Genomic DNA, 27,002 nt, shown 5'->3' with positions numbered 1-27,002 from the left:
GCCTGGTAAGCACTGAGTGTGAGGAGAGCACAGCAGGGGGTACTGTACAGCCTAGTAAGCACTGAGTGTGTGGAGGGCAAAGCAGGGGGTGCTGTACAGCCTGGCATGTACTGAGTGTGAGGAGGGCACAGCAGGGTGCGCTGTAGAGCCTAGCATGTACTGAGTGTGAGGAGGGCACAGCTGGGAGTGCTGTAGAGCCTAGCATGTACTGAGTGTGAGGAGGGCACAACAGGGGGCGCTGTACAGCCTGGTAAGCACTGAGTGTGAGGAGGGCACAGCAGGGGGTGCTGTAAAACCTGGCAAGCACTGAGTGTGAGGAGTGCACAGCAGGGGGCGCTGTAGAGCCTAGCATGTACTGAGTGTGAGGAGTGCACAGCAGGTGGTGCTGTAGAGCCTAGCATGTACTGAGTGTGCGGAGTGCACAGCAGGGGGTGCTGTAGAGCCAGCATGTACTGAGTGTGAGGAGGGCTCAGCAGGGCGTGCTGGACAGCCTGGCGTCTACTGACTGTGCGGAGTGCACAGCAGGGGGGGGCGCTGTAGAGACTAGCATGTACTGAGTGTGGGGAGGACACAGCAGGGGGAACTGTACAGCCTTGCATGTACTGAGTGTGAGGAGGGCACAGCAGGGGGCGCTGTACTGCCTGGCATATTCTGAGTGTGAAACTACAACTCCTAGCCTGCACAGACAAGTGCATGCTGGGAGTTGTTGTTTTGCAACAGCTGGAGGCACTCTGAATGACAAGCAATATGAATGTTTCTCAACTAGGATGCCTCCAGCTGTTGCAAAAATACAACTACCAGTATGCACTGAATAGGGATGCTGGGACTTGTAGTTATGAAAAACTTGAAGGCACCGTGGATGGATACATTTTATTCTATTCTTTTGCACAATAGGGGGAAGGGGGGGGGGGGGGGGAGAAAACACATTTATTGCCATTCTGCTTCTTTGTAAGTCCGACACGCTGCTGCTCAGGCATAAGGGATGTAGCTATGAAAGCAGCGTGTGCTCACATACACCGGTGCAGTGTGCGGGGAATGGAGGAGGGACATGTAGATGCTGGGGGTGGGTTTGCACATAGGGCGGCAGTGAGGGGCGTATGTTATTATAATTACTGGGGAGGGGAGGGCAGGAGGGACAGGAACTGGGAGCAAGGCAGCATGGGTGATGACGATTTTGATGTCCTCCACACCACCATAACCCGGAATGCTTCTGGGTGTACAGCCCCTTCAATCATTAGCAGACATATCCTGAGATCTTAGCAGCATGCAAGCATCATGAGGTGTACAAACATGGCGGCTACCTCAGAACTCATGTGTGGGGAGCAGCAAGATGGCTGCGGACTGGAAGTGTGCTGTGAACCAAGTAACTAACTGTGTTCAGCCAGAAACATTTGTAGTGAAGATGGACGATTCCGAGACCGACCACCGGGAAGAACCAGGAGCAGCTCAGTATGGAAACTTCCGGAACTACTACACCTTTCATCCGCCTGAGGCCCGCACAAGCCTCCTGCCCCCAGGACTGCTGCTGGAGCTTTTGGAGAAACATGGCGGAGAACAGGAGGCGCTGCTGGCGCTGGATGTGGGCTGTAACACGGGAGTAAGTGTGAAAAGGGTACAGCAGGGGGCGCTGTACGGCAGCATTTGCACAGATTGTGAGGAGGGCACAGTAGGGGGCGCTGTACAGCCTGGCATGTACTGAGTGCGAGGAGGGCACAGCAGGGGGCACTGTACAGCCTAACATGTACTGAGTGTGAGGAGGGCACAGCAGGGGGCACTGTACAGCCTAACGTACTGAGTGTGAGGAGGGCACAGCAGGGGGCACTGTACAGCCTAACATGTACTGAGCGTGAGGAGGGCACAGCAGGGGGCACTGTACAGCCTAACATGTACTGAGTGTGAGGAGGGCACACCAGGGGGCGCTGTACAGACTGGCAAGCACGGAGTGTAAGGAGGGCACAAAAGGGGTGTGCTGTAGAGCCTAGCATGCACTAAGTGTGAGGAGTGCACATTAGGGGGGCGCTGTACAGCCTGGCATGTACTGAATGTAAGGAGGGCACAGCAGGGGGCGCTGTACAGCCTGGCATGTACTGAGTGTGAGGGCACAGCAGTGGGTGCTGTAGAGCCTGGCAAGCACTGAGTATGAGGAGGGCACAGCAGGTGGCGCTGTACAGCCTGGAAAGCACTGAGTGTGAGGAGTGCACAGCAGGGGGCGCTGTAGAGCCTAGCATGACCTGAGTGTGAGGAGGGCACAGCAGGGGGCTCTGTATGGCAGCATTTGCACAGATTGTGAGGAGGGTACAGCAGAGGGTGCTGTACAGCCTGGCATGAACTGAGTGTAAGGAGGGCACAACAGTGGGTGCTGTATAGTTTGGCATGTCATGAGTGTAAGGAGGGCACAGCAGGGGGCACTGTACAGCCTGGCATGTCATGAATGTGAGGAGGGCACAGCAGGGGGTGCTGTACAGCCTGGCATGTCATGAATGTTAGGAGGGCACAGCAGGGGGCGCTGTACAGCTTGGAATGGACTGAGTGTTAGGAGGGCACAGCAGGGGGCATTGTACAGCCTGGCATGTACTGAATTTGAGGAGGGCACAGCTGGGGGCACTGTACAGCCTAGCTTACTGAGTTTGAGGAGGGCACAACAGGGGGCGCAGTAGAGCCTATTATGTACTGAATGTGAGTAAGGCACAGCAGGGGACGCTGTACAGTTTGGCATGTAATGAGTGTGAGGAGGGCACAGCAGGGGGCGCTGTACAGCCTGGCATGTACTGAGTGTGAGGAGGCCACAGCAGGGGGCGCTGTAGAGCCTAGCATGTACTGAGTGTGAGGAGGCCACAGCATGGGGCGCTGTACAGCCTGACATACACTGAATGTAAGGAGGGCACAGCAGGGGGTGCTGTACAGCCTGGCATGCACTGAGTGTGAGGAGTGCACAGCAGGGGGCGCTGTAGAGCCTAGCATGTACTGAATGTGAGGAGGGCACAGCAGGGGGCGCTTTACAGCCTGGTAAGCACTGAGTTTGAGGAGGGCACAACAGTGGGCGCTGTAGAGCCTATTATGTACTGAATGTGAGTAAGGCACAGCAGGGGACGCTGTACAGTTTGGCATGTAATGAGTGTGAGTAGGCCACAGCAGGGGACGCTGTACAGTTTGGCATGTAATGAGTGTGAGTAGGCCACAGCAGGGGGCACTGTACAGCCTGACATGCACTGAATATAAGGAGGGCACAGCAGAGGGTGCTGTACAGCCTGGCATGCACTGAATATAAGGAGGGCACAGCAGGCGGTGCTGTAGATCCTTGCATGTACTGAGTGTGAGGAGTGCACAGCAGGGGGCGCTGTAGAGCCTAGCATGTACTGAATGTGAGGAGGGCACAGCAGGGGGCGCTTTACAGCCTGGTAAGCACTGAGTGTGAGGAGGGCACAGCAGGGGGCGCTGTAGAGCCTGGCATGTACTGAGTGTGAGGAGTGCACAGCAGGGGGTGCTGTACAGCCTGGTAAGCACTGAGTGTGAGGAGGGCACAGCAGGGGGCGCTGTACAGCTGCATTTGCACAGATTGTGAGAAGGGCACAGCAGAGGGCACTGTAGAGCCTGGCATGTACTGAGTGTGAGGGCACAGCAGTGGGTGCTGTAGAGCCTAGCATGTACTGAGTGTGAGGAAGGCACAGCAGCAGGCGCTGTACGGCAGTATTTGCACAGATTTTGTGGAGAGCACAGCAGGGGGCGCTGTACAGCCTGGCAAACACTGAGTGTGAGGAGTGCACAGCAGGGGGCGCTGTAGAGCCTAGCATGTACTGAGTGTGAGGAGGGCACAGCAGGGGGCGCTGTACAGCCTGACATGCACTGAGTGTAAGGAGGGCACAGCAGGGGGCGCTGTAGAGCATAGCATGTACTGAGTGTGAGGAGTGCACAGCAGGGGGCGCTGTAGAGCCTAGCATGAACTGAGTGTGAGGAGGGCACAGCAGGGGGCACTGTACAGCCTAGCATGTACTGAGTGTGAGGAGGGCACAGCAGGGGGCGCTGTAGAGCCTGGCATGTACGAGTGTGAGGAGGGCACAGCAGGGGATGCTGTAGAGCCTTGCATGTACTGAGTGTGAGGAGGGCACAGCAGGGGGCACGGTACAGCCTGGCATGTCATGAATGTGAGGAGGGCACAGTAGGGGGCACTATACAGCCTAGCATGTACTGAATGTGAGGAGGGCACAGCATGGGGCACTGTACAGCCTGGCATGTACTGTGTGTGAGGAGGGCACAGCAGGGGGCACTGAACAGCCTGGCATGTACTGTGTGTAAGGAGGGCACAGCAGGGGGCACTGCACAGCCTGGCATGTACTGAGTGTGAGTAGGGCACAGCAGGGGGCGCTGTACAACCTGGCATGTCATGAGTGTGCGGAGGGCACAGCAGGTGGCGCTGTACAGCCTGGCATGTACTGAGTGTGAGGAGGGCACAGTAGGGGGTGCTGTACAGCCTGGCATGTACTGAGTGTGAGGAGGGCACAGCAGGGGGCACTGTACAGCCTAACATGTACTGAGTGTGAGTAGGGCACAGCAGGGGGCGCTGTACAGTCTGACGTGTCATGAGTGGGAGGAGGGCACAGCAGGGGGCGCTGTACAGCCTGGCATGTACTGTGTGTGAGGAGGGCACAGCAGGGGGCACTGTACAGCCTGGCATGTACTGAGTGTGAGGAGGGCACAGCAAGGGGCGCTGTACAGCCTGGAATGTCATGAGTGTGAGGAGGGCACAGCAGGGGGCACTGTACAGCCTAACATGTACTGAGTGTGAGTAGGGCACAGCAGGGGGCGCTGTACAGTCTGACGTGTCATGAGTGGGAGGAGGGCACAGCAGGGGGTGCTGTACAGCCTGGCATGTACTGAGTGTGAGGAGGGCACAGCAAGGGATGCTGTAGAGCCTCGCATGTACTGAGTGTTAGGAGGGCACAGCAGGGGGTGCTGTACAGCCTGGAATGTCATGAGTATGAGGAGGGCACAGCAGGGGGCGCTGTAGAGCCTGGCATGTACTGAGTGTGAGGAGGGCACAGCAGGGGGCGCTGTACTGCCTGGCATGTACTGAGTGTGAGGAGGGCACAGCAAGGGGCGCTGTACAGCCTGGCATGTTCTGAGTTTGAGGAGGGCACAACAGGCAGCGCTGTAGAGCCTATTATGTACTGAATGTGAGTAGGGCACAGCAGGGAATGCTGTAGAGCCTCGCATGCACTGAGTGTTAGGAGGGCACAGCAGGGGGCGCTGTACTGCCTGGCATGTCATGAATGTGAGGAGGGCACAGCAGGGGGCACTGTACAGCCTGGCATATACTTAGTGTGAGCAGGGCACAGCAAGGGGCACTGAACAGCCTGGCATGTACTGTGTGTGAGGAGGGCACAGCAGGGGGCGCTGTACAGCCTGGCATGTACTGAGTTTGAGGAGGGCACAGCAAGGGGCGCTGTACATCCTGGCATGTACTGAGTGTGAGGAGGGCACAGTACGGGGAGCTGTACAGCCTGGCATGTACTGTGTGAGGAGGGCACAGCAGGGGGTGCTGTAGAGCCTGCCATGTACTGTGTGAGGAGGGCACAACAGGGGGCGCTGTAGAGCCTATTATGTACTGAATGTGAATAGGGCACAGCAGGGGGCGCTGTACAGCCTGGCATGTACTGAGTTTGAGGAGGGCACAGTAGGGGGCGCTGTACAGCCTGGCATGTACTGTGTGAGTAGGGCACAGCAGGGGGCGCTGTAGAGCCTGGCATGTACTGAGTGTGAGGAGGGCACAACAGGGGGCGCTGTAGAGCCTCGCATGTACTGAGTGTTAGGAGGGCACAGCAGGGGGCGCTGTACAGCCTGGCATGTCATGAATGTGAGGAGGGCACTGTACAGCCTAGCATGTACTGAGTCTAAGGACGGCACAGCAAGGGGCGCTGTACAGCCTGGAATGTCATGAGTTTGAGGAGGGCACAGTAGGGGGTGCTGTATAGCCTGGCATGTACTTTGTGAGGAGGGCACAGCAGGGGGCACTGTACAGCCTGGCATGTACTGAATGTGAGTAGGCAACAGTAAAGGACGCTGTACTGGATCTTCTTTGTACCCCCCACCGCTTTCATCTATCCATACTTGAGATCACATGTTATCCATAGCATATGCCACTACTGCACATGCCATGGATGGCAATCACCTAGCCAGCCCTCACCTATTTGTCCATGCCTTGTTTACATTGCAGAATTTTCAAGCGGAATCTGGCAGAAAAATTTTGCTTGGAAATTCTTTGGCAGCAAAGTCCCATTGTTTTTAATGGAATTCTGCTGCACTGCGCACATGGCGGAATTTCAACGGTGGAAACAATCCAGATTCTAATCTCCGCAGAAAGAATTGACAGGTCACTGCGTAAGTGGTATGTGGGAACATACCCTAAAAGTGGTGAAGGGGTCAATGAGCTGCCACATGCACCAGGGCCTGGATGTGACTGCTAACTCAATTCTCTTTCTAGCATGCACTCTATACATATAGGGGGAGATTTATCAAAACCTGTTCAGAGGAAAAGTTGCTAAGTGGCCCATAACAACCAATCAGATCGCTTCTTTCATTTTTAAAAAGGCCTCTAATAATGTAAAGAAGCAATATGATTGGTTGCTATGGGCAACTGGGCAACTTTCCCTCTACACGGTTTCGTTTCTTTTTTTTATTTTTTTTATTTTTATAAATCTTCCCCTGTATTCTTATTCCAGATCTTTATGAAGCTTTTCACAAGTGTCCTTGGCTCTTGACCAACTCTTCTGACTATTCTTTTCACTCCTCTTTCACTCCTTGTGAGGAGCATCTGGTAGAGGCAAATGTATGGTGAAATGATAGTCTTTCCACTTCTTTACTATGGACCCAACAGTTCTCACTGGAACATTCAGAAGCTTAGAAATGCGCCTGCAACCAACGCCATTGCTATGCTTTTCAACAGTCAGGTTGTGATGGTCTAGAGACAGCTCTTTGCTTTTACCCATCATGACATGTGTCTTGTGACACCTTGGCAATGATACCTTTTCATGCCTTTTTGCACCTTCCTTTCTTCATGTGTTAAATGTGTTTTTCCCAGTGTCCTTTTACATATAACTTTTTTTTATTTCTGAATATTTAATTTGGCTTATTTATATGTATGGATTACTTGGATTGTTACCAACATCTGGTGACAAGTTCATGTTAATGGCATCTTTAGAAATATACTAGCAGAGTACCCGGCGTTGCCCGGTTTTTCCTTCCTAATCCTTGTTGGGGAGGAAAATAAACAAAGGAGGAAGCTTTTGACATCATATCCCATCCTCATATATTGTTGTCATATCCCAATTCCATATCCCGTCCTCATATCTCAACCTCATATCCCATCCTCATATCCTGTCATCATATCTCGACCCCATATCCTGACCTCCTGTCCCGACCTCCTGTGGGATTGATTTGTGATGAAGATATAGTAAGCTGAAAATAGAAGGGGACGTGGCTTTGTGGGACTGGCAGTGATTTGCAAGCCAGACCGATCCACAAAAAGGGTAGATAATAGGGGTGTGGCTTAAAATGTGGGTGTCTCTTTGTGACATGGGGTGTGGCTTGCAAGCCGGATTGACACATTCACCAAGAGATGCAGAGCGGAGCTTGTGGAGTAAGGTACTGGAAGTCCCATATACATGCATGGGACATGAAACAAAAACCCATCTTTTATATATGGGTGTAGGTAAGGGTTAATTCAACTATCATATATTTTATTTGACATATAGGTAATATGTGTACCGGGTATTATTGAAATATCTCCAGCCGTACCGAACTTATGTGGGAACATACATTTCCCATTGATTGGCATAGGACTTTAAAAAAAAAGACCCTCACAAATGGGGGTAGTTAGGGGTTAAATCATCTATCCTATGATTGTTGTTGACATATAAGTAACATGTGTGCCAAGTTTCATGTTAATATCTTTAGCCGTTTGGACGTGATGCTGGAACACACATACATACATACACACACACACAGTTTTATGTACAGTAATCCCTCGAGATGTGATGGCCTCGACATACGTTATTTTCAACATACGATGGCCTCTCAGAGCCCATTGTATGTTGAAAGCAGTATCGACATAAGATACTTTTTGTCGGGGTCATCATTAAAATTTGCGGTCGTCCGGTAGCGCTGGCTGCCGCAGCTGCTACCGGACTACCGCTGGGCTATTAAGCAGGTTTAAATACCGATGCATGCCGGAGCAGCTAACCCCCGTGGTGCCGGTGCAGCCTCCTTGCGGCGCGCGAATCCATCTCTGTCATGTGACAAATGTATTGTCACATGACAATGACGTTGCCGGCCTGCGCCTCATTCGAGGAGCGCCGCCTGGAGAGGAAGACACTGAGCTGGTGAGTGCTCATTTGCATGGCAGCGGCGGCGTTAACCCCTCACGCCATGGCAGCGGCGGCGTTAACCCCTCACCCCATGGCAGCGGCAGTGTTATCGCTGCCGCGGGGTGAGGGGTTAACGCCGCCGCTGTCATGGGGTGAGGGGTTAACACCTCACGCAGCCGCAGCGATAAAACTGCCACTGCCATGGGGTGAAGGGTCAAGTTAACCCCTCACCCCATGGCAGCGGTAGCTGTAACCCCCCTCTCTTAAGCGCACCACAAATCCACTGGCCTGGCCCAAAGCCCCCACCTCGGGCCTGGCACCTGGTTGAAATTTCATGGACTCAGGAACCAATTACCAGTTTTGCATAGAGATATGTACTCAACATATGATGGTTTCAAGATATGATGGTCCTCCCGGAACCAATTACCATCATATGTTGAGGGACAACTGTATATAGATTTAGTGAGAAAATGGTGACCCGTTCAATACTTATTTTACCAGCTGTACGTTTGTCTATGTGACCAGTGGGCATATATGGGTAAGAAGTAAAGCTGTATGTCTGTGTTCTTCTACATAGTCAGTGCATGTGCAGCTGGTATTTGTTCCCAGTTCGTCTCCCAGCACAGGACTGTGGCATAAAAGGAGCTGTAGTCTCCCCGCAGTGAGATCATGCTATGTTTTTCATGGTAACTGCCCCAGTTTCCCTGATGTTACTATTTGTCCAGTGAATTACTCTATAGAGCAGGTTTAGAATTTTTACCACTTTTTTTTTCTTTTGCAGGAGTTGAGTATTGCTCTGTATAACCATCTCCTGCAACCAGAGGGATGTTCAGAACCCCTAAAATATGTCCACTTCATGTGCTGTGATATTGACCCTGATCTGATCACTAGAGCTCAGATTGCCAACCCTTACACTGATGCCATCACGTTCTCTACTCTGGACATTACTGATGTCTCATCGTTGGGCACTTTGTGCAATTTTTTGGAAAGGTTTGGCCGGTCCTCTTTTCATATTGGATTCTGTATGTCTATAACAATGTGGATTCACTTAAATCATGGTGACAATGGCCTCACTGACTTTCTTAATCGGCTAAAAACACTCTGTGACTATTTGCTGATCGAGCCGCAGCCCTGGAAGTGTTATCGGTCAGCGGCCAGACGGCTGCGTAAGCTGGGCAGACAGGACTTCGACCACTTCCATACTCTATCCATCCGTGGGGACATGGAAAAGGAAATAACGGAGATCATGACCAAAGATGGCAGCTCGGAGCTCATTCATCGCTTTGGAACAACTAGTTGGGACAGAAGTCTTTTGCTTTTTAAAATTAGAAGACCCACAGAGCTTTCTGTTTAGCGTGTTTTTTTTTGCGCATTTTTATTTGCTGTTGCGCTCTTTTCAGCTCTCTGTATCCTGTACTTTAGTCTGCAGTGCAGATACACAGCCACCTTGTATGGTTAGCTTACCAGTTGTGGTATTCAATGTAGTGGCAGCATATGCCCTTACATGGAGGTCAGAGGTCCTAGGGAAAAAAGTGTGGGAACTCACCAAAGATTTCCACTCAAGAGCTGGTCCTGCAGGACTCCTGCTAATGGGAACCGTGTTCCTGATGGAGGTCCTGTAATATCCCCAGACCTCTGAAAGGGGTACTGTTTGCTAACAGATGGGACCTTGTTTTTGTATGGTCACTAAACTGCAAATATGGACAAATTGGTTGGTGTACATCTGTTTACCCCTACCTAAATGGTATTCTCCACATGCACCATTTAGTTTTTTTCTCTTTGTTACAGTGGAATTCATATTAAAAGGACCCAAAGTTGCATATTTTACGCTTGGATTACACAACCCCTCATTTTGCACACTTCCAAAATGCAGTTTTTATGGCTTTTTTTTTTTTTTTCAAAAATAGTGTGTTTTAGTTTATAGTCATTTTTCTTTCAGTGTGGGAGGGAGGGGGGGGGGGCTTTAACCCTAAAAATAATGCCATACATCGAGTGTACTGTTGGTATATCCAAGGAGGGTCTCCTCCTGTTGTTTTTGGAATGTGTGTGTTTTTAAGGGTGGGTTATTTTAATGGGAGGGCTTTTTTGTACTCACTTTTTGAATTATTAATAAAGATTCACTTTTCTGATATTGGTGTGACCAATCCTTTTTGTAGGTTAGTTTATATGTGGATTGGCATTGCTGGACTGTGTGGTGTTTTTTTTTTTTCTCTTTTTTTTTTTTCCTTTACAAAAACGCCAAGTGTAATCTAAGCCTAACAGCTGAATTTTACAATTGGCTGGCATTTCTACCTCTTTTCTTGTGCTGTGTGCATCGCAGTCAGAATTTTCTTCCCATCAGCTTTACGTTCATAGGCGTCTGACATTACTGAATGGACAACATTTTCCTCCTCCCACTTCCTCCATTGCACATACCACAGAGCACGCCCACAACATTCTCTTATAAAAGGCTATAGGGTTTTTTCTAAACCAAAAAGATTGCCCGTATCCAGCTTACAGAGAGAAAGTATTTCCTTTTATTTAGCAGATTCAAAAATGACTGCATTCCATGAATTCCGGGAAGATCTGTCTGTAATGCAAATGAAAACTGTGATTTTCGATGTGCTAAATAATAGAGACTATCTCTATGCAAGCTGGATACAGACAATCTTAGGGTCTACTATCACTGTGGTCAGAGCTGGGATCTGTGACTGAAGCTTCATGTAATAAATGGTGAGACTGATATCTAAACCCCTTAGGGACTCAGCCCTTTTTTGCAATTCTGACCACTGTCACTTTATGCATTAATAACTCTGGGATGCTTTTACCTTTCTATTCTGCTTCCGAGATTGTTTTTTCGTGACATATTCTACTTTCACATACTGGTAAATTGTCGTCGTTTCTTGCATCCTTTCTTGTTGAAAAATCTAAAAATTTTGAGACAATTTAGAATATTTTGCATTTTTCTAACTTTGAAGACATTAGGGGGCTTCAAAGTTTAGCAGCAATTTTCTAAATTTTCACGAAAAATTCTAAATCTGAATTTTTCAGGGACCAGTTAAGTTTCAAGTGGAATGAGGGGCTTTTCTATGAGAATTACCCCATAAATGACCCAATTTATAGAAACTGCACCCCTTAAGGCATTCAAAATGACATCCAGAAAGTTTGTCAATCCTTTAGGTGTTTGACAGGAATAGCAGCAAAGTGAAGGGAAAAATTCTAAATCTTCATTTTTTTTTTAGACTCTCATGTTCTTGTAGAGCCATTTTTTTTACAAGGGGTAAAAGGAGAGAAATCCCCCCCAAAACCCCCCCCCCCCAAAAAAAAAAAAAATAAAAAATTCTCTTGAGTAAGGAAATACCTCATATGTAGATGTGAAGTGCTCCGTGGGTGCACTAGAGGGCTCAGAAGGGAAGGGGCGACAATGGGATTTTGGAGAGTGAATTTTGCTGAAATGGTTTTTGGGGGGCATTTCACATTTAGGAAGCCCCTATGGTGCCAGAACAGCATGAAAAACACATGGCATACTATTTTGGAAACTACACCCCCTCAAGGAACAAGGGGTACAGTTTGCCTTAACACCACACAGGTGTTTGAGGACTTTTTGTTAAAGTCTGACGTGTAAATGAAATATTTTTTTTCTTTCACTAAAATGCATTTTTCCCCCCAAATTTACCATTTTTACAAGAGGTAATAGGAGAAAATGCCCCCAAAATTTGTGACCCCATTTCTGAGTATGGAAATACCCCATATGTGGATGTAAAGTGTTCTGCGGGCGAACTACAATGCTCAGAAGAGAAGGAGCACCATTGAGCTTTTGAAGAGAGAATTTGTTTGGAGTGGAAGGTGTTTACAAAGCCCCCGTGGTGCCACAACAGTGGACCCCCCCCCCACATATCACCCCATTTTGGAAACTACACCCCTCAGAATTTAATAAGGGGTGTAGTGAGCATTTACACCCCACTGGCGTTTGACAAATCGCCATTTTCACGGACCACTGTTCCAAAAATCTGTCACCTGTGGGGCGTAACTGCTCACTGTACCCCTTATTACATTATGTAAGGGGTGTAGATTCCAAAATTTGGTCACATGTGGTGGGGGTCCATTGTTCCAGCACCATGGGGGCTTTGTAAACACACGTGGCCTTCAATTCCGGACACATTTTCTCTCCAAAAGCCCAATAGCGCTCCTGCTCTTCTGAGCATTGTAGTTTGCCCGCAGAGCACTTTACATCCACATATGGGGTATGTTCTTACTCAGTTACACATTTTCGGGGGCTTTTTTCCTATTTTTCCCTTGTGAAAATGAAAAATTTTGGGTAACACCAGCATTTTAGTGGAAATTTTTTTTTTTTTCTCCTATCTAACTTTAATGAAAATTGTCAAATACCTGTGGGGTGTTAAGGCTCACTATACCCCTTGTTACATTCCATGAGGGGTGTAGTTTCCAAAATGGGGTCACATGTGGGTATGAATTTTTTTTCATTTGTCAAAACAGCTGTAAAATCAGCCACCCTTGTGCAAATCACCAATTTAGGCCTCAAATGAACATAGTGCGCTCTCACTCCTGAGCAACACCAGCATGTTAGTGTAAACATTTTTTATGTACAATAACATGCAAGTGTAAACCCCAACTTTACCTTTTCATAAGGGGTAAAAAGAGAAAAAGCCCACCAAAATTTGTTAGGAAATTTCTCCCGAGTACGGAAATACCCAAAATGTGGCACTAAATTGTTGCCTTGAAAAACGACAGGGCTTCGAAGTGAGAGCACCATGTGCATGTGAGGCTTAAAATAGAGATTTGTATAGGGACTGACCCGGATGCAAAAATTAGACTTGCCTCCGATACCAAAATTACCCTACGGCAGTGTTTCCCAAACAGGGTGCCTTCAGCTGTTGCAAAACTCCCAGCATGCCTGGACAGTCAATGGCCGTCTGGCAATACACAGAGTTGTTGTTTTGCAATAGCTGGAGGCTCCGTTTTGGGTTTCTAAAAACCCTCAAAACTGATGGAAAATTATTAATTATTGTATTATTCATTAGTTTTGAGGGTTAGCCAATGTCATTGTTTACATCTACCACAGTAGTGCACCGATATGCCTGTATTGTATTATTCTAATTGTTACACATCCACACTGTTTATCTGGTGTAGGATGCCATTGTAGGCAGTCTGCTCCAAGCATCCGCCATTGTATGCCTTTTTATGCTGGGGATTGCCCGTAGCAACAGACCAAAAGGCCAGGATCTGATCCCCCAACATAAATGCACAACTCCATTTGGGGTTGAGCACCTCCTGCCATTTGAGACCTCGTCTTTGTTGTTGTTTAAATATAATATACACTGCTCAAAAAATAAATGGAACACTTAAACAACACATCTCCAAGGCAATCACACTTCTGTGAAATCACACTGTCCACTCAGGAAGCAACACTGACCATCAATTTCACATGCTGTTGTGCAAATGGAAAAGACAACGGGTGGAAATTATAGCGATAACGAAGTGGTTCTGCAGGTGATTACCACAAACCACTTCTCAGTTCCTATGCTTCCTGGCTGATGTATTGGTCACTTTTGAATGCTGGCGGTTCTTACACTCTAGTGGTAGCATGAGACGGAGTCTACAACCCACACAAGTGGCTCAGGTAGTGCAGCTCATCCAGGATGGCATATCAATTTGAGCTGTGGCAAGAAGTCTTGTGTCTGTCAGCGTAGTGTCCAGAGCATGGAGACACTACCAGGAGACAGGCCGGTACATCAGGAGATGTGGAGGAGGCAGTAGGAGGGCACTAACCCAGCAGCAGGACCGCTACCTCCGCCTTTGGGCAAGGAGGAACAGGAGGAGAACTGCCAGAGCCCTGCAAAATGACCTCCAACAGGCCACAAATGTGCATGTGTCCACTCAAACGTTCAGAAACAGACTCCATGAGGGTGGTACGAGGGCCCAACGTCCAAAGGTTGGGGTCCTGGCTGCTGGCCCGCCCGTTCCCCAGACCTGAATCCGATTTAAGCACGTCTGGGACATCATGTCTCGCTCCATCTACCAACGTTGCACCAAAGACTGGAGTTGGCGGATGCTTTAGTCCAGGTCTGGGAGGACATCCCTAAGAAGACGATCCGCCACCTCATCAGGAGCATGCCCAGGCATTGTAGGGAGATCATACGGGCACGTGGAGGCCACACACACTACTGAGCCTCATTTTGACTTGTTTTAATGACATTACATAAAGTTGGATCAGCCTGTTGTGTGGATTTCCACTTTGATTTTGAGTGTGACTCCATATCCAGACCTTCATGGGTTGATAAATTTGATTTCCATTGATCATTTTTGTGTGATTTTGTTGTCAGCACATTCAACTATGTAAAGACGAAAGTATTTCATACGATTAGTTCATTCATTCAGATCTAGGATGTGTTAGCTTAGTGTTCCCTTTATTTTTTTGAGCAGTGTATTATGCAGCCAGTAAAAATGATGGGCAAAGTTTAAAAAAAAAAATTGCACAATTTATAGGGCACAATTTTTTTCAGTGTTCAGGTAATAACCCCCCAAAATTTATAGTATATATTTGCTATATACAGTGGTCCCTCAACATCCGATGGTAATCCGTTCCAAATGGACCATCGTTTGTTGAAACCATCGTATGTTGAGGGATCCATGCAATGTAAAGTATAGGGCAGTAGTCTACAACCTGTAGACCTCCAGATGTTGCAAAACTACAACACCCAGCATGCCCGGACAGCCAACATCTGTCCGGGCAGCCAACATCTGTCCGGGCATGCTGGGAGTTGTAGTTTTGCAACATCTGGAGGTCCGCAAATTGAAGACCACTGACCGTCAAGGCTTCTGCTTCCCCGACATCCTCGCTCTCAGTTGCCACCATCACGTCGCTACGCACGCCGCTCTTATTGGATGAGGGGACGGTGTGCGCAGCGACGTGATGACGACGATGCAGGGGATCCCGAAGATGAGGCGCTGTAAACGGCTATCCGGTGACAGCTGAAGCAGTCTGCGCTGCCGGATAGCCGTTTATGCGATGGCCCCGACATACAAAAGCATCGTATGTTGATGCTGCCTTCAACATGCGATGGCATCTGAGAGGCCATTGTATGTTGAAATGATCGTATGTTGGGGCCATCGTAGGTCGGGGGAGGTCACTGTATATGCTTTATTAATACAAAAGTGTGACATGTAATAAAATAATGTTAAAATCAAGGAGAAATACAGTAACAAAAGGCGGCAGCCTGAGACATATCAAAGTCATAAACAAAATTGCATTTATATTCAAACAGAGGGGGAATAAGATGGCAGTATACTGGGCTGTGCTAATATGAAAGTACAAGGTCTATAAATGCAGCACTAATAGGACACAGAATAGAATGCCCTGAAAGGGATAGAATAGTACTGGAGGGGCACATGACAGGGGGATTATGCAGCAGGGATAGGGTTAAAAGGAGTTGAGCAGGAAGCTGTTAGAGGAAAGGGAGGAGTTAGGAGGGGGGGTATGAGGAAGGAATAGGAAGTTAGGGTCAGTCAGGACGCAGGAAGGAAAGTGTAGAGTCGACGGTGCTCCCTACCTTACCAGTAATGGAAGAGATTCTGCAGAGGGTGAGGGAAGAAGCGCTGCTCCGTGGGCCCCAGTGGTTTCCGGAGCAGTTCCCTGGTTTCACTGCTTCGATGGCGCTGCCGGTGGCGGAGCCCGGGTCCGTGTCTAGCGGCCGGCACTCTTGTTCGCCTGCGCAGCGCTGGCGGGTGAGCCCTTCGGCCGCTGCTGCTGGCGGGAGGTCCAGGGGGGCCAGTGGTGTGCGGCCTGGGGATGCGGCAGGGCAGAACGCGGGTCGTGCTGGCTGTGCGCCCCGTGCACGTAGGAGGAAGCGTGGATCGGCGGCCTGCTTCCTGGAGGTTCCGGTGGTGAGGGAGCAGGCCAGTCGGGGGGGCGGGCCCCTGCTGGCATGGTGGTGAACCAGGCCGAAGTTCACCGTGCGCCTGAGGCCCCCTCCTTGGGGGGAGGTCGGCGGGCTCCTGGAGTACTCCTGACTGCTGCAGGGGGGGCTGCGGTGTGTGGAGGTGAGGAGATAAGCCCCGCCCCTAGTGATGCCAGCGACGACGACCTGCTGCTGGCAGAGGATCCTGGGCTTCCCCTGGACTCGCTGGCCAATCCCCTGCTCCCCTTCGGGGTTGTAGTGGGCGCGGGTGATAGCGGGGTCCGGAGGTCCCCGGTTGATGACGACGCTGCTGCTGGTGGAGCGCCGTCCGGTGATGCTGTTGTCCACGCGGGCAGGGTTCCCCTGGCTCCTCCTCCTGTCGTCGATGCGAGTCAAGTCCAAGAGATCCGAAGTCGTCCCGCAGCTGGAGTTACGGCTGCTAGTTCGGTGCCGTTGAGGTCTGGTGAGTACACCACTGTCTCCAGTTCTGCGGGTTTGTGGGTGGGGGCGGGTGGGTCCTTGGGATTGCAGTTTTTTGTTGATGGGTTGCAAGCTTTGCTGCGGGGTAGCGGGTTGTCTGCGGGTGGGTCGCCGTTACCTGTGTGGGGTGCAGAGGACGGGTCTGGGGGCAGGTGGCTCCGGGGGTAGCGCTAGGTGTGGCTTCTGTTGGCGGCACTGGGGTTAAGCCGGTGGGGCTTCTGGGACTGGTGGGGGGGTTAGGTTGGCGGACGCTGCTCGGGGGGAGGTTTATGTGTGTTTTGAGGGCCCCTTAGGCGCGCACCTCAGGGCCAAGATGAGGGAAAAAATTTGGAAGCGGGAGTACGTGGATATTTTTTCGCTACTCCCCCTTGAAAAATGTAACCTGCATAAGGTGCGTCCGGATGAGTCGAAGCGGATGGAGAAAGTGGAGGAGGAGTAGCGTCGGCGGTATTGGCTGATACCGCGGACGTTCTCGAATTGGCTTCAGGCTTACGCTATTTTGGCCAGTGTGGTGGGGGGAAAAGTCGCCTGAGCATTGCTCCGGTCTCTTTTGTAATATGGATGCGGTGAGGGAGGCGTACAGGGTGTACGGGGGTTCGGCGTGCTTTTGTACGATTAACAATTTCGGCAGCGTATGGCGGTGCGTCCGGATCTGCGTTGGGACCATAGGGCTGTGGATGCGGCTCATGGCCGCTCCGCGCAGTGGGGGTGGCTTGCAGTCCTTTCTGGACGGCGCCGGGGGGGCTGGGTCCGGGCGGCCGGCTGGGTCCAGTAAAGGGGTGTGTTGGCAATTCAATGAAGGGAATTTCAAGTTCGGCGCTGAGTGCCGATTTAAACACAAATGTTCTGGCTGCCGGGGGGGGGGGGGGAGGACACGGGCTGTCGCGCTGTTTCCGGCGGGGAAAAGGGAAGCAGGGAGAGGTTGATGCGAAGAGGGGCGACCCCGGTGCAGGTGGGAAGGATGGTACCTTTCCTTGCCAGGTACCCAAATAGGGTTGCGGCGGAATTTTTGCGGTCTTTGTTTGTTTATGGACTGATTTTGTATCCCCTTCGAAGGGGTGGTGACGGGGACTGGGGCGGTTCGGAATCTGGTCTCGGCGTTGGCCCGCGCGGAGTTAGTTGAGGAAAAGTTGTTAAAAGAGGTGTCGTTGGGTCGGATGGCTGGACCGTTTGAGTCGCCTCCGTTAAGGGGCTTGCGGGTCTCCCCGTTGGGTTTGGTCCCTAAAAAAAAAACCACAAGATTCGCCTTATTCATCACCTCTCCCATCCGGTTGGGGGGTCGGTGAATGACGGCATTGACCCGGCGCTTTGCGCTGTGTCTTACACCTCTTTTGATGCGGTGCTGGTGTGGGTCCGGAAGTATGGCAAAGGGGCTTTGTTGGCTAAGACGGATATTGAGGCTGCTTTTTGTCTTTTGCCGGTGCACCCGGACAGTTTTGCGTTGTTGGGGTGCTGTTTGGGGGGTCGGTTTTTTGTGTACTTGTGTTTACCTATGGGCTGCTCCGTTTCCTGTGCGTTTTTTGAGCAGTTTAGCTCCTTTTTGGAGTGGGTAGTGCGGAGTGAGTCGGGTTTGGAGTTTGTTTTGCACTGCCTGGACGACTTCCTTTTTTTGGGCCCGGCGGGGTCTAGGGTGTGTGCGATTTTGCTGCGGGAAATGAAGAGGGTGTCGGGTTGGTTTGGCGTAACGTTGGCGCTTGAAAAGACGGAAGGCCCGTCCACATTTTTGGGCATAGTGATCGACACTGTGGCCATGGAGTGTCGGCTGCCCAAGGATAAGCTGGGCGAGCTGAGAGAGGCGGTGGGGAGGGCGTGTCGGGTTTGCATGTTGCAACTGCCGGGGGTCCAATCTTTGTTGGGCCGTCTCAATTTTGCGTGCCGGATAATGCCTATGGGGCGAGTTTTTTGCAGGCGTCTCGCTGCGGCTACGGTGGGTATCTCGCGGCCTAATCACTATGTGCGACTGTCGGCTGGGTTGCGTGCGGACCAGGGGGTGTGGCAGGATTTTTTGAGTCGGTATAATGGCCATACGATGGTGATGGGGAAGCCGGTGTCTAGTGTGGATTTGGACTTGTATACCGATGCGGCTGGGGGCTGCGGGTTTGGGGCTTGCCTTCAGGGTTAGTGGTGCGTGTGGCAATGGCCGGGTGAGTGGCAGGAGGCGGGGTTGACAAAAAATCTTGCGTTCCTGGAGCTGTTCCCGATTGTGTTGGCAGTGTTTGTGTGGGGTGAGATGTTTCGCAATTGGAAGGTGTGCTTCCATTGTGATAACATGGGGGTGGTCTTGGCCATCAACAACCAGACGGCAAGTTCTCCGTCCGTGGTTACGTTGCTGCGGCATTTGGTGTTGAGAGTGTTAGAACTTAATTCCCAGGTGGTGGCATTGCATGTACCGGGGGTGGATAATTCGGTGGCTGACACGCTCTCTCGCCTACAGTCGGACCGTTTCCGGGCATTGGCGCCAGAGGCCGAGCTGACCGGCCTTCCGTGTCCGGAATGGCTGTGGCAACTGGTTTAGAGGTGGCGCTTGCTTTGGTCGGCCGATCAGTGTGCCAGGCCACTTGGTCTTCTTATCGGCGCTGGTGGTCAGACTGGGAGAAGCTGGTGGGGCAGTTGTTAATTGCGGGAGCCCCCGCGGAGTGGGAGGCGGCCTTGTTGTTTTATGTTGGTAGAGCGTTTTGCGAAGGGGTGTCTCCGGCGGGAATCGGTCGATGGATGTCGGCCTTGGCGTTTTGATTTAAAGTTCGGGGTTTGCCAGACGTATCTAAGTCGTTTTTGGTGCGTCAGGCGTTGCGGGGGTTTCGGAAGGGGGCGTTGTCCAGGGACCTGAGGTGCCTGGTGACTTTTCCGCTTTTGTGTCAGTTAGGGGTGGCGTTAGGGGGGATATGTTTTTTTGATTGAGTGTCTCTTGTTTCGACTGGCGTTTGCGTTGGCGTTTTTTGGGGCGTTTCGTATTTTGGAACTGGTGGCGCCAAGTAAGTGGCGTGTTGGGGGTTTACTTTTTTCTGATGTTAGTCTGGCTGATGGGGTGTTGCGGTGTTTGCTGAGCCGTTCCAAAACGGATCAGGTGGGTCGTGGGGCGACGGTGGGTTTGGCAGCTTTGCGGGGCTCGGATATGTGTCTGTTTTTTTGTTATGCTGCGTTTTTGGAAGTTCGGGTGGGGGTTGTGGGTACTCTTTTGGTACATGCGGACGGGGGTTTGTTTTCGATTTGTTGGGATTTTTCGGAAATGTTTGGCGGCGGTGGGATGCGGCGCTCGGGAGTATAGCTCTCATTCGTTCCGCATCGGGGCGGCCACCGAGGCGTCTCGGTGGGGCTTGGGGCCCGAGGTCATTCGGCGGATCGGGAGGTGGGAGTCGGAGAGGTTTCAACTGTATGTCCATCCTCATTTGGTGTGATTGCTGTGTGTTGTGGGTGTGCGGTTGGTAGTTCGTTCTTGTTTTATTTTGTCTTTCAGGTGGCGGCCCGGGACTGATTTGGATTGTCGGACACTCCTATATAGTGAGGGGTGGGGTGAGGGCCGGTGTTCGACCAGCGGGCCTGCAGTTGGGGTTGGAGAGTTCGGCGGGACAGGTTCACTGGTTGGGGAGGGACGGAATGAGGTGGGCTGAATTGTTGGCCAGGGTTCAGTTCTTTGTCCATTTAGACAGAGCCCCTGATGTCCTCGTCATACACCTGGGAGGGAATGATTTGGGTGTGCGGAGATCGCGGGATCTGATCAGGGACATCAAACTAGACTTGCTCAGGTTGTGGTCATCCTTTCCTGGCCTGATAATTGTGTGGTTCGAAATGGTGGCTAGGCTCAAGTGGAGACAGGCTCGTTCGGTTGTGGCCTTAAATAGGGCTCGGATAAAGGTTAACAAAGTTGTTAGCAAATTCGTGGCCCGAAATGGGAGATTAGTGGTGTGCCATCGGGAATTGGAAGGGGGCCCTTCGGAGTTCATGGCAGAGGATGGCGTCCATCTCAATATTTTGGGCAAGGACCTGTGGATTTTGGAGATTCGGGAGGTGGTGGAAAGAGCCCTTAGTTTGTGGAGGAACGGGGACAAGTGAGGTGTCACTTGTCGCCGTTGTGGCGGTGGCAGGAGAGAGACCGGGAGGTACATGTGGATGGCATGCAGGTGATGGGATACAGTGTGGAGGTGGGCAGGGAGCGGTTCCCAGTCCGATGGAGAAATTCTTCAAGGGGACATGGGTCCCAGGATGGTCGGGGGGCCTCACAAACGGTGCTCCTGTGCAGGTGCTCACGGCTAGGAGTAAGTGAAGCCCCATTCTAGTTTGGACTTGGTAACAGTGCCTTCAGGTCCTCCTCCTCCTGTATTAGGGACATGTTAACTTATGTTAAATTATGTTTAAGGATGTTTATACAATGGTTGCCTTACAACGTTTTAATTGTGTTATTTAATAAAGGGGCTGCTGTGGCCTTGTTACCACCAACATTGTGTCTGTCGTGTTTAACCCCTTAAGGACTGAGCCCTTTTTCACCTTAAGGACTCGGCCATTTTTTGCAATTCTGACCACTGTCACTTTAAACATTAATAACTCTGGAATGCTTTTACTTATCATTCTGATTCCGAGATTGTTTTTTCGTGACATATTCTACTTTAACATAGTGGTAAAATTTTGTGGTAACTTGCATCCTTTCTTGGTGAAAAATCCCCAAATTTGATGAAAAATTAGAAAATTTAGCATTTTTCTAACTTTGAAGCTCTCTGCTTGTAAGGAAAATGGATATTCCAAATAAATTTTTTTTATTCACATTTCCAATATGTCTACTTTATGTTTGCATCATAAAATTGACGTGTTTTTACTTTTATAAGACACCAGAGGGCTTCAAAGTTCAGCAGCAATTTTCAAATTTTTCACAAAATTTTGAAACCCGCTTTTTTTCAGGGACCAGTTCAGGTTTGAAGTGGATTTGAAGGGTCTTCATATTAGAATTACCCCACAAATTACCTCATTATAAAAACTGCACCCCCAAAGTATTCAAAATGACATTCAGTCAGCGTTTTAACCCTTTAGGTGTTTCACAGGAATAGCAGCAAAGTGAAGGAGAAAATTCACAATCTTCATTTTTTACACTCATGTTCTTGTAGACCCAATTTTTGAATTTTTGCAAGGGGTAAAAAGGAGAAAATTTTTACTTGTATTTGAAACCCAATTTCTCTCGAGTAAGCACATTCCTCATATGTCTATGTAAAGTGTTCGGCGGGCGCAGTAGAGGGCTCAGAAGGGAAGGAGCGAATGGTGCCAGAACAGCAAAAAAACCTGCATGGCATACCATTTTGGAGACTAGACCCCTCGGGGAACATAACAAGGAGTAAAGTGAACCTTAATACCCCACAGGGGTTTCACGACTTTTGCATATGTAAAAAAAAAAAAAAAAATTACCTAAAATGCTTGGTTTACCAAAAATGTTACATTTTTAACCCCTTAAGGACTCAGGGTTTTTCCGTTTTTGCACTTTCGTTTTTTCCTCCTTACCTTTTAAAAATCATAACCCTTTCAATTTTCCACCTAAAAATCCATATTATGGCTTATTTTTTGCGTCGCCAATTCTACTTTGCAGTGACATTAGTCATTTTACCCCAAAATGCACGGCGAAACGGAAAAAAAAATCATTGTGCGACAAAATCGAAAAAAAAAACGCCATTTTGTAACTTTTGGGGGCTTTCGTTTCTACGCAGTGCATATTTCGGTAAAAATTACACCTTATCATTATTCTGTAGGTCCATACGGTTAAAATGATACCCTACTTATATAGGTTTGATTTTGTCGCACTTGTGGAAAAAATCATAACTTCATGCAGGAAAATTTATACGTTTAAAAATGTCATCTTCTGACCCCTATAACTTTTTTATTTTTCCACGTATGGGGTGGTATGAGGACTCATTTTTTGCGCCGTGATCTGAAGTTTTTATCGGTATGATTTTTGTTTTGATCGGACTTTTTGATCACTTTTTATCCATTTTTTAATGATATAAAAAGTGACCAAAATACGCTTTTTTGGACTTTGAAATTTTTTTGCGCGTACGCCATTGGCCGTACGGCTTAATTAATGATATATTTTTATAGTTCGGACATTTACGCACGCGGCGATACCACATATGTTTATTTTTTATTTTTTTTACACTGTTTTATTTTTTTTATGGGAAAAGGGGGGTGATTCAAACTTTTATTAGGGAAGGGGTTAAATGACCTTTATTAACACTTTTTTTTTACATTTTTTTGCAGTGTTATAGGTCCCATAGGGACCGGGTCACTTTCACTTTAGAAGCGGCGGTCAGCTTTGACCGCCGCTTCTAAAGGGTTAATACCGCACATCGCCGCGATCGGCGATGTGTGGTATTAGCCGCGGGTCCCGGCCGTTGATTAGCGCCGGGACCGACGCGATATGATGCGGGATCGCGGCGCGATCCCGCTTCATATCGCGGGAGTCGGCGCAGGACGTAAATATACGTCCTGCGTCGTTAAGGGGTTAAAAAGGATAATAGCAGAAAATACCCCCCCCCAAAATTTGAAGCCCAATTTCTCCCGATTCAGAAAACACCCCATATGGGGGTGAAAAGTGCTCTGCTGGCGCACTCCAGGTCTCGGAAGAGAAGGAGTCACATTTGGCTTTTTGAAAGCAAATTTTGCTCTGGGGGCATGCCGCATTTAGGAAGCCCCTATGGTGCCAGAACAGCAAAAAAAAAAACACTTGGCATACCATTTTGGAAACTAGACCCCTCGGGGAACGTAACAAGGGGTGATGTGAACCTTAATACCCCACAGGTGATTCACGACTTTTGCATATGTAAAAAAAAAAATGTTTTGGTTTCCCAAAAATGTTACATTTTTAAAAAGGGTAATAGCAGAAAATACCCCCCAAAATTTGTAACACAATTTCTCCCGAGCACGGCGATACCCATATGTGACCCTAAACTGTTGACTTGAAAGACGACAGGGCTCCAAAGTGAGAGCGCCATGCGCATTTGAGGCCTAAATTAGGGACTTGCATAGGGGTGGACACAGGGGTATTCTACGCCAGTGATTCCTAAACAGGGTGCCTCCAGCTGTTGTAAAACTCCCAGCATGCCTAGACAGTCAGTGGGTATCTGGCAATACTGGGGGTAGTTGTTTTGCAACAGCTGGAGGCTCCGTTTTGGAAACAGTGGCGTACCAGACGTTTTTCATTTTTATTGGGGAGGGGAGGGGGGCTGTGTAGGGGTATGTGTATATGTAGTGTTTTTTTACTTTTTTATTTAATTTTTTGTTAGTGTAGTGTTGTTAGGGTACAGTCGCACGGCCGGGGGTTCACAGTAGTTTCTCGCTGGCAGTTTGAGCTGCGGCAGAAAATTTGCCGCAGCTCAAACTTGCAGCCGGATACTTACTGTAAACCTCCGCCCATGTGAGTGTACCCTGTACATTCACATTGGGGGGGCGGAGAAACATCCAGCTGTTGCAAAACTACAACTCCCAGCATGTACGGTCTATCAGTGCATGCTGGGAGTTGTAGTTTAGCAACAGCTGGAGGCACACTGGTTGTGAAACACCGAGTTTGGTAACAAACTCAGTGTTTTGCAACCAGTGTGCCTTCAGCTGTTGCAAAAGCTACAACCCCCAGAATGTACAGACAGCAGAAGGGCATGCTGGGTCTTGTAGTTATGCAACAGCTGGAGGCATACTACATTGGCTGGGGATGCTGGGGATTGTAGTTATGCAACAGCTGCAGACAGACACACTGGTTTGCTACTTAACTCAGTGTACCTTCAGCTGTTGCAAAACTACGACTCTCAGCAGTCACCGACAGCCAACGGGCATGCTGGGAGTTGTAGTTATGCAACCAGCAGATGCACCACTACAACTCCCAGCATGCACTTTAGCTGATTGTGCAAGCTGGGAGTTGTAGTTATACAACAGCTGAAGGTACACTTTTCCATAGAAAAAATGTGCCTCCAGCTGTTGCAAAACTATAAGTCCCAGCATGCCCATAAGGGAATGCTGGTAGTTGTGGTGGTCTGCTTCCTGCTGTTGCATAACTACAGCTCCCAGCATGCCCTTTTTGCCGACGGCCGACGAATCAGGGCGATCGCGAGGTGGCACCAGTGCCACCTCATCCCTGCTGGCTATGGCTGTTCGGGGCCGTCTCTGACGGCCCCCGATCAGCCAATAATTCCGGGTCACCAGGTCACTGGAGACCCGATTGACCCGGAATCGCCGCAGATCGCTGGACTGAATTGCCCAGCGATCTGCGGCCATCGCCGACATGGGGGGCATAATTACCTCCCTGGGCGATATGCCGCGATGCCTGCTGAACGATTTCAGCAGGCATCGGGCACCGGCTCCCCTCCGGCTAGCGGCGGGGGGCCGGGAATGGACAGGACGTACTCCTACGTCCTCGCTCCTTAAGGACTCTGAAACGGGGGCGTAGGAGTACATCCATTGTCCTTAATGGGTTAAAGGAAAAAATACAAACCAAACTGTTAAAGTACAGCAAGTCCCAGGATGCCGCCACCCCCACGTGTTTCAGTCGGGAGACCTTCGTCCGGGGTTGTCGGCATCCAAGGAAAACTGGGTTTAAATACCTAGCAGGACCAATGGCAATAGTGGAAACGTAATTGCATGAGCAAGTTTCACCTGACTATTGCGGCGGTGCGCACATCCATTCTGTACAGCCAGCCGAACTTCCGGGTCTGCGCGTCATGCGAACATCACGTGAAGATTCACATGGAGGCATGTCATCGGGCCAGGAGCCGGATATGGGGGAGGAGCGTGCAATCCCAGCTCAGCAGTGACACATGAAAACATGGAGAAACACTAAAGAGAGGTGTGGGGACCTCTAGTGGATGCATTCAATTATTACAACATAAATAATAAATGGAAGTACATGAATGTGACTAATGAGAACCTCAGATAATTGTACATAGTTATTACAATAAACAAATTGAATATATAAATAAATAAGTAAAGATATAATAAATGCCGCATTTAAAGGGGAAAAATATAAATATATGAACAATATTGTAGTGCATAACTGACTAAAATATGATGATTTATAGTGATTAGTGCACCTGACCAATGCAACAATAAATAATTATAAAAACATATACTTAATTCATGTGATATGTGAAATTGGAGTGAATAAGTGAGCATGCAGTGATAGGTGCCACACAACCATGGTTAATTAAACATAACAAAATTACACGTATGGGGTGAATAATAATATAAAGTGAGCAATACATATATGGGACAATTTCATATTAATATTGGTGACCATAATAAAGAAAAAAGAAAAATTGTTAAAAATATTTTTTATGTGAATGGACCGGCCCTCTGAAAGATGCAGTGCACATACATATTCCAGGATACCGAAAGGTGATATAGTGATGTGAAAAAACGTCACATTATGCATGTGAATAATAAATAGTAGTAGTAATGTAGGAAAACATGTATACTGTATATAAAAATTGTCAATGCATATGCATGTATACGTGATTGATGTATAAATTGTGAACTATGATATATCCAAATGATGCTGCAAAGATGGAATCCATATTGTCCTCCATATTCCAAATTGAAACAAGGTAAAGGGAGGAAAAAATTATCCTGCAGGATGAGAAAAAATAAAAATACATAATTAGAATACTACATACATAAAATCATTAGTGATAAAACCATATATTTACAAGGAGGAGCAAAAAAGGTCGAAGGGATATTACAGAAAAAGAGGAAAACTTAAGACTTCATTAAGGCCGGTGGGATGCAAGGAATTCAAGCGCCAAATCCAGCTGCTTTCACATTGTGAAAATTGCTTATTGATACCCCCTCCATGCATACCTGGAGTAATGCTGTCAATTCCTCGAATCCGGAGCAAGGAGGCATCGCAATTGTGAATCTTCTTAAAATGCTTGGGAATTGGTTTGAGGTCATCAATTGCTTCAGCTGAACATGCAAGGTTAATATCCTGTATAGAGTCCGTACCTTTAGGGCCCGTGTTGTTAAGCCAACGTATATCATAGGGCAAGGACAGGTTGCATAGTACACCACTGCTTTGGTTGAAAACGTAATATGTCATCTAAATTCCAGATGAATCTACAAAATCAAAGGCACGTTCAATATTAGGGCATGCCACATGGTATGCATCCCATTTTCTTGGCATTAGATCCAAAAATAGCACTGGGCCATTGGAATTCTGGCCCACATTTATCATGGTAGGTGTAAGTGAAGCATTTTTATACACTTTTTTTTGTGTGCAGGTAATGTGTAGGAGCACCAAATTTATTAA

General features: G+C 48.9%; 1 protein-coding gene across 1 annotated transcript; it reads left to right on the top strand.

Annotated features, from left to right (window-relative positions):
- Window positions 1–1,158: 1,158 nt before the first annotated feature.
- BCDIN3D (BCDIN3 domain containing RNA methyltransferase) lies at window positions 1,159–10,245 on the top strand. Its single transcript, XM_056560434.1, has 2 exons — window positions 1,159–1,597; window positions 9,142–10,245. Exons 1-2 carry the CDS (start codon window positions 1,331–1,333, stop codon window positions 9,712–9,714), a joined length of 840 nt encoding a protein of 279 aa, XP_056416409.1. The 5' UTR covers window positions 1,159–1,330; the 3' UTR covers window positions 9,715–10,245.
- The last annotated feature ends 16,757 nt before the right edge of the window (window positions 10,246–27,002 follow it).

This window comes from Hyla sarda, chromosome 2 (genome assembly GCF_029499605.1).
Source record: "Hyla sarda isolate aHylSar1 chromosome 2, aHylSar1.hap1, whole genome shotgun sequence".
NCBI lineage: Eukaryota > Metazoa > Chordata > Amphibia > Anura > Hylidae > Hyla > Hyla sarda.
Note: the sequence above shows the minus strand (reverse complement) of the source record. Positions and strands in the feature narration are given on the sequence as shown.